This window comes from Oncorhynchus mykiss, chromosome 5, assembly GCF_013265735.2.
Source record: "Oncorhynchus mykiss isolate Arlee chromosome 5, USDA_OmykA_1.1, whole genome shotgun sequence".
Classification (NCBI taxonomy): Eukaryota; Metazoa; Chordata; class Actinopteri; order Salmoniformes; family Salmonidae; genus Oncorhynchus; species Oncorhynchus mykiss.
Genome location: NC_048569.1, coordinates 70697758 through 70710614, shown reverse-complemented (window position 1 = coordinate 70710614; position 12857 = coordinate 70697758). Strand labels below are relative to the sequence as shown.

Genomic DNA, 12857 nt, shown 5'->3' with positions numbered 1-12857 from the left:
AGACAGGTGAGTGCCTTTCCAAATCATGTCCAATACATTGAATTTACCACAAGTGGATCAATCAAGTTGTAGGAACATCTCAAGGATGATTCATGGAAACCGGATGCACCTGAGCTCATTTCGAGTCTCATAGCAAAGGGTCTGAATACTTATGTAAATAAGGTATTTCAGTTGTTTGTTTCTTTATAAATTTGCAAAAATGTCTAAACCTGTTTTTCCTTCATCATTATGAGGTATTGTGTGTAGATCCATTTTAGGTTTAAGGCTGTAACATAAAACAAAATGTGGAAAAAGGGAAGGGGTCTGAATAATTTCCGAGACCATGGGTTTCAGCATTGTTGCCCAGTAGTCAAAACCACAGTGTATTTTATGTAGTTGTTTAATTGGTTGAATATCATATTATAAACAGTTGTTTTTGTACTGTTGTCCCTGCAATCATCAGACATCTTGAATTATTGAAACAATCTTTGTCATTGAAAACGAAGATGGCTAAATTATTTGAATGAGCTTTGTATTTACAATTATTTAAATGAGCTATGTAGCAACTACAGTGCTGTGAAAATGTATTTGCCCTCTTTCTGATGTTCTGTTTTTGCATGTTTTTTATACTAAATGTTATCAAATCTTCAACCAATACCTAATATTACAAAAAGGGAACCTGAGTTTACAAATACAAAAAGTATAATTATTTGAATTAATAAAGTTATACAACACCCAATTCCCATGTGGGAAAAAGTAAATTGCCCCTTTTTGCGCTCCGTAACTGCTTGTGCCACCTTTACCTGCAATGACTGCAGCCAAAAGCTTCCTGTAGTTGTTGATCAGTCTCTCACATGGGTGTATAGGAATTTTTGCCCACTCTGGCTTGCAGAATTGCTTTAACTCAGCAATATTTGTGGGTTTTCAAGCAAACCCTGTCACAACATATCAATTGGGATTAGATTTGTTGCTTTTTAGCCATTTTTATGTAGACTTAATTGTGTGTTTTGGATCATTGTCTTGCTGCATGACCCATGTCCCTGCATGACCCGGATGGCCTGACATTCTCCTGTAGAATTCTCTGATACAGAGTAGAAGTCGTCTAGGTCCTGAGGCAGCAAAGCATCCACAAACCATCACACTGCCACCACCATGCTTGACTGTAGGTATAAGGTTCTCACTGTGGAATGCAGTGTTTAGTTTTCGCCAGACATAATGGGACCCATGTAGTCCAACAAGTTATACTTTGACTCATATGTCCATAGCACATTCTTCCAAGAAACTTGCTGATGCAAACTTGAGTCAACTTTTTGGACAAGATGGGTCCCATTATGTCTGGCTAAAACCAAACACTGCATTCCACAGTAATAACCTCATACCAACGGTCAAGCATGGTGGTGGTGGTAGTGTGATGGTGGCCTGGCAGTTTACTTCTTGATGACACATGACTAAACATGTTCCTAAAAAAAACATTATGACATATATTTCACAGATGGGGAAACAGTGGCTACATAACTATAATGATTATTGTGACACATTTGGTGGTGAAAGATCCCATTCCTCTTATGGGATTCCTCTCATAGAACTATTTTCTTTGTGGTTAAGGATGAGGCCTGGCAGTTTTCAAAGAGATGTTTTGCTTTCTTTTCTGTGGCTGTGTGAATCCGGCAGCTGTGTATCACACTGTGTAATCCCCCGAAATCAGGAGAAGTCCCCTGATAAGACAATCTTGCCTCTCCAAAGTTTTTCTGACACCACTGTGGCTGTACTGTGTGTGTGTGGTGTCACAATCACCAGCGAGAGATCTTTTCTCTTTATTATTCAGTAAAGTTTCTCAACCTTCCGCCATAAAGCTGAAAAATATGGTATTTTGACATGATAAATCTCCAAACACGTCCTCGGAATTATAAATCACAGCCGACAGCTCTTGCACTCAAATAGTCCCAACGACCAATTTACATTGGAGTTAAAATAATGCTCAACATTCGCCATGTGAATATTTAAATTTGAGAATAACATCTTGGACTGCCTCTTTTCATTTTCACTACCCCCTTTATCACTTGCCATTGTACTACTATTGCTGAATGTTTTATGTCATTGCTTTTTCTTTCCCTTAGCTCTTAACACTTCACACAAACAACGTGTGGCACATTACATTATCTCCAAGGCTGTGATGAGGAGCTCTAACGACAGCCATATTTCTTTCTGCCGTCATATTTGTGGCCTTCCTCGCTGGAGACAAAAATGTGTATAAAAGCTTGGCCTTTTTTCTGCTTCCCAACTAGCAACCTGTCCTCCTGAAGACAAAGAACAGGTAGGGGGAAAAAATAAGCTGTCAGGAGCCAGTCTTTAGCTGAGCAATCAGTGTCTGGCCAAGACGTGAATGACTGAGTGCTGGCTTTAAATAAAGCAACACACCACTACATTGGGTCACTCATCCCACACACACACACACACACACACACACACACACACACACACACACACACACACACACACACACACACACACACACACTAACACTTAGAGACAGACACTGATACAAAGTCCTTCGTATGAAGATTGGCCTGAGGTGACAACAAGGAGGGGTCGGGTTGCACAGAGGTCTGACCTTCAGTCTGTCCACAGGATGACTGTGAGTCTGCCCATAGGCTAAAGATGGTAAGCTGTTGTGTGTGTGTGTGTGTGTGTGTGTGTGTGTGTGTGTGTGTGTGTGTGTGTGTACACTACTGTACAAAATGTTAGGGTTACATAGAAATGTCCTTGTTTTTGAAAAAAAAAGCAAATTTCTTGTCCATTAAAATAACATCAAATTGATCAGAAATACAGTGTGGACATTGTTAATGTTGTAAATGACTATTGTAGCTGGAAACGGCATTTAAAAAAAAAAATGTATCTTGTTCTAACAAATATGAAATTTGTTCAGAAGAAAAGGATGGAAGGGAAACAGAAGAAAAATGTCCACATATTACAGTAATATTGAAGTATACTAACGGCACACCAGTTTGACACTTTGGAGACAGAAATGTGGGCACATTTGGGATGATGAATGAGAGTCTGTGAGCATGACGGGAGAGCAATTCAGGCCTAAGCCTAATATCTTCTTTGCATTAAAATGAAGAGCTGAACAGTAAGCAGGATGCACACTGTATATCAATGTTTGTTCCTAACTAGCCACTGCCTCAAGGTTTGGCTTAGAGAGCTAAAAAAGACAGAATAGTCTGACACCACATGAAAAGGCTTCTAAAACCATATTCCACAACCACACTACCTGCCAGTCTCAATTAAGCACCGCTCCTTACTCCACTCCAGTCCATGAATGAATTCATTGTTTTAATTTGCCAAGTCCTTGTAAGGATAACAGTGCCTCAAGACAGTTGAGAGATGGTCTCTTACCTTAGCGATAGTCTCATGGAATTTGAAGAGGGGATCCAAGGTCTCTGGTGACTCTGCAGAAAACAGGGCTTCAGAGAGAAAACTGCTTTTCTGGGGGAAAGAAAATAACATGACAAATATCATACTATTATAGATGTTGATATACAGCTATTGGATTTGGTTGAAATATTCACAGCTTCATACTACAAATTCAGTTTCATACTATAGGCCAGGGATCATCAACTAGATTCAGCCGCGGGCAGATTTTTTTCTTGAGTGGATGGTCAGGGGGATGGAACATAGTTACAAATAAGTTGTAGACTGCAAATTGACCGCAAGAAGCCCAAACAGATATAATATTTGACTAAAGCAAAATTTCAAACCTTGCTTACATTTGTATAGGATCACATATATCTCTCTATTACGTGTGGAAATACTTTGGAACAGATTTCCACAATGTAAATGACTTGGAGCTGATTTGCTAGTGTTTTTACAGTATTTTATGTCCCCCCCAACAAAAAAATAATAATTGGGGCCAAATAAAAAAACCTGCTGGTTAAATTCGTCCCGCAGGCGGGCTGCCAGTTGGGTGACCCTGCCATAGGGTGTTTACCTGTTATGTGACTGTCTCATAAACAGGGTTGAGAATATTCTGAGACCATTCTATGCTAATCGGCAAACCACTTTCATCATCCACACAGATCTCCCTTCAGGGCTGCAATGATCTGAGGCAGACGCTAAAGTATTTTCTGTTATGTTGCACTACAATTCACAAGGCCATTAATTCCAAAAAAACACCAAACCTTTTCAGCGACATGCCACTGTCAGGTCTTTTTGTACTGCTGTCAGACACATGCTCAGAAGTGGCACTCAAATAATACCTTACAGAGAGCCTCAGTCTCTCCATACAGCATCACCAGCAGCTCTGATTAAACATCTAAATATTTCAGACCACTTTGCAGCACGAGGAAGCAGCCAATAGTGGAGGATTATAAAACACAGCACAGTCTCCAGCCCCAGCCATCTAGGGCAGGATTCCCAGGTTATTGGGGAGAAAAAGGTGAGTCACACATGAGTCATCAGCCAGAGCAGAGCCAGGCTAACAGTTGAAGTGGCTCTGTCCTCCTCAGCCATGGTACTCCTCACTGACATATTAAAGAAATAATGGAAGTATCAGCCCCCCACTGTTGTGACACATAGGCTAGGCTACACAGAGAACCCAACACAGGAGGAGGTGCAGATATGCAAGTATATTTGCACACAAACTCATCAGACAATGCTCCATTTAGGAAATACACCTAAATTCCATTGTACAAATACTTTGGGTGCCAAAACAGACACTTTGTGTAGGTGAATTAAAGGAGCACAAGGATTAGATGTTCAGACAAATGGCCATTAAAGACAACACTTCTGTCTCCTTTAGTTAAAGTCCTTTCTGTTTCTCCGTATAGTTTTATTTGATATATTTTACCTTTATTTAACTAGGCAAGTCAGTTAAGAACAAATTCTTATTTTCAATTACGGCCTAGGAACAGTGGGTTAACTGCCTTGTTCAGGGGCAGAACGACAGATTTTTAACCTTGTCAGCTCGGGGATTCGATCTTGAAACCTTTCGATTACTAGTCCAACGCTCTAACCACTAGTGGCCTATGAAGTACTATCATCAGGACACTTCCTATATCTGTTAGGAGTCATCAAGTACCTTTTACATTGTTAGGTGATATGCGGTATACTGCAAGGTGCCTAATGAATGGACAACAACAAGGCTATCCACTGCTTTGATCCTCAGTGTGTCTAATTGTTACTTCAATAATTTTCTACACAGAGCACTGCATCATACTAATCTGTTCACTGAGTATGGACCAAAGGCTAGATTCAAATTGTACCATTGTTTGAGTAGTTAACCTGAATATGTACGCTTGAAACGAGCAGATTGCGTGTCCCTGGGTAAACCAATTGTAGGTGTACTAGGTGTCACAATTCCCTGTGGAATGGGGTGGGTGTTCCCTGCCAGGCCTGTTAGTAGGAGCATGACTGCCAACTGGTGGGAGTAAGGTAAACGCAGGAGGGGGAGCAGGGTGGGCAGATGGAGGCGCTAGAGTCAAGTGGTTGATCTCCTGTTTTGCTGAGGACTGTAGTTCTGTTCAGCAAATCTCGCTCTGAATCCCCCCCAGAAAACAAACACAAACTAGCAGGAGGGCTGGAGGATAGGAATGAAAATCAAGAGCAACAAGACTGTTGGCTTCTGTCCTGACCGTACCACAAGGGGGTCACTGAGTTCTGTTTAAAGCTCAGACACAAATGTTAGGATTGTTAAACGTTTGCCTACCGACAGTACAGAGCACCTCTGAACAGAGTGCCAGCAGTCAATCTCTTTTGTGTTCACAGAGAAAAGACTTTGGAAGTCGTCAGCCACTGAGCCTTGTTAAAATACTTCAAATCAGAAGGTGGAAGTAGCGTTGTTTGGAAATGCATATCCATGCGAATTGCTTTTGGTCTAGATTCCAAGTTATATGGGCTAATGCTGCTATTTTGTAGATAGCCCTTGTTGATACTAGCCAGCAGGCCACAGCTAGATAACTAGCAAGATGACGAATAAACAATTGAATTAACTCTCTATAATCCCATACTGCCAGTGCCAGCCAATAGCCAAATGTTTAGTTAGCTAACGTTATCCTATTCGCAAGCTAGCACAACAAAGCTAGCTAGCTAGCTAAAGACACTGCACTAACTAGGCAGCTACTGTAACACAGACAGCTGTTTCACGGAAATTAGCTAATCCATTGTGATTTAATTATAATGTCAATACTTGTCACGCCCTGACCTTAGTTATCTTTGCTTTCTTCATTATTTGGTTAAATCAGGGTGTGACAAGGGCGGTTTGTGTAGTTTTGTATTGTCTAGGGGTTTTTATGTCTATGGTTGCCTAGATTGGTTCTCAATCTGATCGTTGTCTCTGATTGGGGACCAAATTTAGGTAGCCATATTCCTTGGATAGTTTGTGGGTTGTTATTCTATGTTTAGTTGCCTGTTTGCACTAGTTATATAGCGTCACGGTTCATTTTGTTGTTTTGTATAGTTTTGTTCAGTGTTTGTCCTTTTCATTAAAAGAGTTATGTACGCTTATCACGCTGCACCTTGGTCTACTCATTATGACGACCGTGACAGAACAATCCACCATAAAAGGACCAAGCAGCGTGAAAAGGAGGAGCAGTGTTTGATGGAGCAGACTGCATGGACATGGGACGAAATCCTGGACGGTAAAGGATCCTGGACGTGGGAGGAAATACTGGCAGGGGAGGATCGCCTACCATGGAGGCAGGTGGAGATAGAACGGGAGGAACGGCAATGATATGAGGGTACACGGCTAGCACGGAAGCCCGAGAGGCAGCCCCAATAATTGTTTTGGGGGGAGGCACACGAGGAGATTGCATGAGTCAGGTCAGAGACCTGAGCCAACTCCTCATGCTTACTGTGGGGAGCGTGTTACTGGTCAGGCACCGTGTTATGCGGTGGAGCACACGGTGTCTCCAGTGCGCTATTCTAGCCCGGTGCGCTCTATTCCTAGCTCCTTGCTAGCCGTGCTAGAATGGGCAGGAGGGTGCCGGCTCAGCGCTCCTGGTCTCCAGTGTACCTCCTCGCACTCGCCCTGATGTTTAGTTTTGTTCAGTGTTCGTTCTTTTCATTAAAAGAGTTATGTATGCTTAGCACACTGCACCTTGGTCTCCTCATTATGAAGACCTTGACAATACTAACTATGGTGGTTTTCACTATATTCGGTGGTGGAGAGTAGAGAGCAGAAGACACATTGTTTATGTAAGCTGGAAAATGAAGCTTTGAATGGAGTAATCAGCGTGAAGATGTAGGTTACAAGAGGCTGCTGAGGTGAGGACGGATCATAATAAATGTCTGGAATGGAGCAAATGGAATGGTATCAAACACACGGAGACTGTTATTTTATGTATTTGATACCATTCCACTAATTCTGCTCCAGCCATTACCACGAGCCCGTCCTCCCCAATTCAGGAGCCACCAACCTTGTGTGATGTAGATCATCCTCCCCAATAGCCCCAGGCTTTGACGTGTGGAATACTCTGGATGGGAGTGCTTTGAGCTGTTTAGTGCAACATCATTAAATAATAATACATGTATTTGCTATAGTGCTTTTCATTACAAACAAGAATCTCAAAGTCATGTTGAAAACCAAAACAAATGTAGGGATCTGTCACTTCATGGCTGATGGTCTTCCACAGCTTCAGATGCCTTTAGGCAGTTCAGAAAGGCAGTCAGCAGCAGTAGCTTGAGCGGCGGGAGCATCGGTGATAGACAGGCAGGGAGAAATGTCAGTCAGATAGGCCTACTGTTAGACAGGCCCGGAGCTCTTCATCAGGCACGTCATCTCCACCTCCGTAAGTAGGCTGGATCATCCACTATCAAGGTGTATCATCCACCTGGGAGTTGCTTTGGCGACTGTAAAAGCACCAGAAAACACCACCACATCTCGATAGTAGTCTGGAAGTGTCCCCTACGAGGCGTGGTTGCCATTCACTCACATCCTTCCAGGAACCGGGACAGGTGGAACAAACAGACGGTGATGTGAATGCATCATTCAAATACCATTAGCCAGCTAACTAGCTACCTAGCTAGCCTAGCCAAATAAACATACTTGCCGTCATCAGGCCTGCAACTCTATGGTTTATCACCAGAAATGTCAGATCAACCCTCATTAAGGTAACAAAAACAAAACATTAATTGAAAAATGCAATTGAAACAACTTAAAAATACAGAAAATCTGTACAGTATTTCCAGAGCTCTCTGCCTAGGCGACCTCACAGCGCCATGGCAAACATGGAACCAAATTTCAGAGCATTTCCCAGCCCCCAGAACTGACCCAGCTAGCACATAACATTCTGGGAATATTTATATATAATATATTTAAGAGTTTGGTGAGAGTGTGGTTGTCCTGTGGTTATTTTGAATACAGTAAAACCTTTCACAACTTTCTGGGAATGGTGCAGGGTAGTTGATTTGCTTTGGAACGTTCTCAGCACATTTAAAGAACTTGACAAAAAAAAAAAATCTTGTTATTACTTTTAATTCACTACTTTAACAGAACGTTTACTAAAAGTTCAAACATGGTTACATTTCATTTCAATTTTGATAATGTTTGAGGAACGTTCTCCAACTGGTTTGCAATTGAGAATATTATCAAATAGTTCAGAGAATGTTAAGAAACAGTGTCCTTCTTTGGGAATTTCAGTACTTCAGCATTACGTTTCCTACAGGTTTCCTCATGGTTCTATTTAAAGTCATGTTCTCAAATTGTTCTGAGAACATTAAGAAAACTTCCCCCCCCCCAAAAATCAAGAAAACTTTTGAGAAAGTTCTAAGAATGTTATTTAAAATACATTCCATTCTCAGCATCAACAAAACTCTTTCTATACTCTCTTGTTAAGTGTGTTCAAGTGTGTGGGCCACACCCACTAATTGGCCACATCTGATCTTAATGAGTGCTAACTGTTATAACTAACTGTTATAGGCCTATTTCTATTTTGCCCTATTTATCAAAGTGTTGGAAAAACTTGTCAATAAACAACTGTCTGGCTTTCTTGATGTCTATAGTATTCTCTCTGGTATGCAATCTGCTTTCCGCTCAGGTTATGAATGTGTCACTGCAACCTTAAAGGTCCTCAATGATGTCACCATTGTCCTTGATTCTCAGCAATGTTGTGCTGCTATTTTTATTGATTTGGTCAAAGCTTTTGATACGGTAGACCATTCCATTCTTGTGGGCCGGCTAAGGAGTATTGGTGTCTCTGAGGTATCTTTGGCCTGGTTTGCGAACTACCTCTCTCAAAGAGTGCAGTGTATAAAGACAGAACATTTGCTGTCTCAGCCACTGTCTGTCACCAAGGGTGTACCCCAAGGCTCGATCCTAGGCCCCACGCTCTTCTCAATTTACATCAACAACATAGCTCAGGCAGTAGGAAGCTCTCTCATCCATTTATATGCAGATGACACAGTCTTATACTCAACTGGCCCCTCCCCAGATTTTGTGTTAAACGCTCTACAACAAAGCTTCCTTAGTGTCCAACAAGCTTTCTCTACCCTTAACCTTGTTCTGAACACCTCCAAAACAAAGGTCATGTGGTTTGGTAAGAAGAATGCCCCTCCTCCCACAGGTGTTATTACTACCTCTGAGGGTTTAGAGCTTGAGGTAGTCACCTCATAGAAGTACTTGGGAGTATGGCTAGACGGTACACTGTCCTTCTCTCAAATCAAATCCAATTTTATTGGACACATACACATGGTTAGCAGATGTTAATGCGAGTGTAGCGAAATGCTTGCTTCTGCTTCTAGTTCTGACTGAGCAGTAATATCTAACAAGTAATCTAACAATTTCACAACAACTACCTTATACACACAAGTGTGAAGGATTGAATAAATATGTACATATAAATATATGGATGAGCGATGGCCATGCGGCATAGGCAAGATGCAGTAGATGGTATAGAGTACAGTATATACATATGAGATGAGTAATGTTGGGTATGTAAACATTATATAAAATGGCATTATTTAAAGAGACTAGTGATACATTCATTACATCCAATTTTTAATTATTGAAGTGGCTAGAGATTTGAGTCAGTATGTTAGTGATGGCTGTTTAACAGTCTGATGGCCTTGAGATAGAAGCTGTTTTTCAGTCTCTCGGTCCCAGCTTTGATGCACCTGTACTGATCTCACCTTCTGGATGATAGCGGGGTGAACAGGCAGTTGCTCAGGTGGTTGTTGTCCTTGATGATCTTTTTGGCCTTCCTGTGACATCGGGTGGTGTAGGTGTCCTGGAGGGCAGGTAGTTTGCCCCTGGTGATGCATTGTGCAGACCTCACTACCCTCTGGAGAGCCGTATGGTTGTGGGCGAAGCAGTTGCCGTACCAGGCGGTGATACAGCCCGACAGGATGCTCTCGATTGTCCATCTGTAAAAGTTTGTGAGTGTTTTCAGTGACAAGCCACATTTCTTCAGCCTCCTGATGTTGAAGAGGCGCTGTTGCGCCTTCTTCACCATGCTGTCTATGTGGGTAGACCATTTCAGTTTGTCCGTGATGTGTACGCCGTTGAGTGTGAGGTTATTTCCTGACACCACACTCCGAGGGCCCTCACCTCCTCCCTGTAGGCCGTCTCGTCGTTGTTGGTAATCAAGCCTACCACTGTAGTGTCATCTGCAAACTTGATGATTGAGTTGGAGGCGTGCATGGCCATGCAGTCATAGGTGAACAGGGAGTACAGGAGAGGGCTGAGAACGCACCCTTGTGGGGCCCCAGTGTTGAGGATCAGCGGGGTGGAGATGTTGTTTCCTACCCTCACCACCTGGGTGTGGGTGGTGAGGGTATCAACACTGCAGGCTAAAGTTAAATCTAGACCGTAATCGCTCCTCTTTCACCCCAGCTGCCAAACTAACCCTGATTCAGATGACCATCCTACCCATGCAAGTTTACGAAATGTAATTTATAGATCGGCAGGTAAGGGTGTTCTCGAGCGGCTAGATGCTCTTTACCATTTGGCCATCAGATTTGCCACCAATACTCCTTATAGGACTGCACTCTATACTCTGTAAACTGGCCATCTCTGTATACTCATCGCAAGACACACTGGTTGATGCTTATTTATAAAACCTTCTTAGGCCTCACTCCCTCCTATCTGAGATATTTACTGCAGCCCTCATCCTCCACATACTGTACATCACCCGTTCTGCCAGTCACAATCTGTTAAAGGTTCCCAAAGCACACATATCCCTGGGTCGCTCGTCTTTTCAGTTCGCTGCAGCTAGCGACTGGAACGAGCTGCAACAAACACTCAGACCGTGCAGTTTTATCTCAATCTCTTCATTCAAAGACTCAATCACGGACACTTTTACTGACAGTTGTGGCTGCTTTGTGTGATGTATTGTTGTCTCTACCTTCTTGCTTTTTGTGCTGTTGTCTGTGCCCAATAATGTTTGTACCATGTTTTGTGCTGCTACCATGTTGTGCTGCTGCCATGTTGTGTTGCTATCATGTTGTTGTCATGTTGTGTTGCTACCATGCTGTTGTCATGTTGTGTTGCTACCATGCTGTGTTGTCATGTGTTGCTGCCATGCTATGTTGTTGTCTTAGGTATCTCTTTATGTAGTGTTGTCTCTCTTGTCGTGATGTATATTTTGTCCTTATTTTTATTGTATTATTATAATTTTTTGATCTCAGCCCCCGTCCCCGCAGGAGGCCTTTTGTCTTTTGGTAGGCCGTCATTGTAAATAAGAATTTGTTCTTAGCTGACTTGCCTAGTTAAATAAAGGCTACATTTTTAAAAATGTAAAAGATGCTTGAAATGTTTCCTTTGAGATGGGGCCTGTTTAAATTGACTGAAATGAACAGTTTTGTATGAGTAAAGAAAACATGGCATGCTAGCTCCATCCTAGTGGCGCAGTGGACTAATTCCATGGATAGAGAACAGAAGATCATAGGTTTGAATCTCACTGATGCCATGTCACAATAAAAACATGTTCTCAGAATGTTACAGTGCCTTGCGAAAGTATTCGGCCCCTTTGAACTTTGCGACCTTTTGCCACATTTCAGGCTTCAAACATAAAGATATAAAACTGTATTTTTTTGTGAAGAATCAACAACAAGTGGGACACAATCATGAAGTGGAACGACATTTATTGGATATTTCAAACTTTAACAAATCAAAAACTGAAAAATTGGGCGTGCAAAATTATTCAGCCCCTTTACTTTCAGTGCAGCAAACTCTCTCCAGAAGTTCAGTGAGGATCTCTGAATGATCCAATGTTGACCTAAATGACTAATGATGATAAATACAATCCACCTGTGTGTAATCAAGTCTCCGTATAAATGCACCTGCACTGTGATAGTCTCAGAGGTCAAGCGATAATATTGAAATGGAAGGAGTATCAGACCACTGCAAATCTACCAAGACCTGGCCGTCCCTCTAAACTTTCAGCTCATACAAGGAGAAGACTGATCAGAGATGCAGCCAAGAGGCCCATGATCACTCTGGATGAACTGCAGAGATCTACAGCTGAGGTGGGAGACTCTGTCCATAGAACAACAATCAGTCGTATATTGCACAAATCTGGCCTTTATGGAAGAGTGGCAAGAAGAAAGCCATTTCTTAAAGATATCCATAAAAAGTGTTGTTTAAAGTTTGCCACAAGCCACCTGGGAGACACACCAAACATGTGGAAGAAGGTGCTCTGGTCAGATGAAACCAAAATTGAACTTTTTGGCAACAATGCAAAACGTTATGTTTGGCGTAAAAGAAACACAGCTTAACACACCATCCCCACTGTCAAACATGGTGGTGGAAGCATCATGGTTTGGGCCTGATTTTCTTCAGCAGGGACAGGGAAGATGGTTAAAATTGATGGGAAGATGGATGGAGCCAAATACAGGACCATTCTGGAAGAAAACCTGATGGAGTCTGCAAAAGACCTGAGACTGAG

The 12857-nt window shown here is 42.1% G+C and overlaps 1 protein-coding gene across 1 annotated transcript in view; it reads right to left on the bottom strand.

Moving 5' to 3' along the window:
• Nucleotides 1-12857, bottom strand: part of LOC110524461 (inactive N-acetylated-alpha-linked acidic dipeptidase-like protein 2) — a 282881-nt gene that overhangs the window by 27731 nt on the left and 242293 nt on the right. The window contains exon 11 of the mRNA XM_021604123.2: nucleotides 3376-3465. Coding sequence (XP_021459798.2) covers nucleotides 3376-3465 — 90 coding nt within the window. The remainder of the gene's footprint in view (nucleotides 1-3375; nucleotides 3466-12857) is intronic.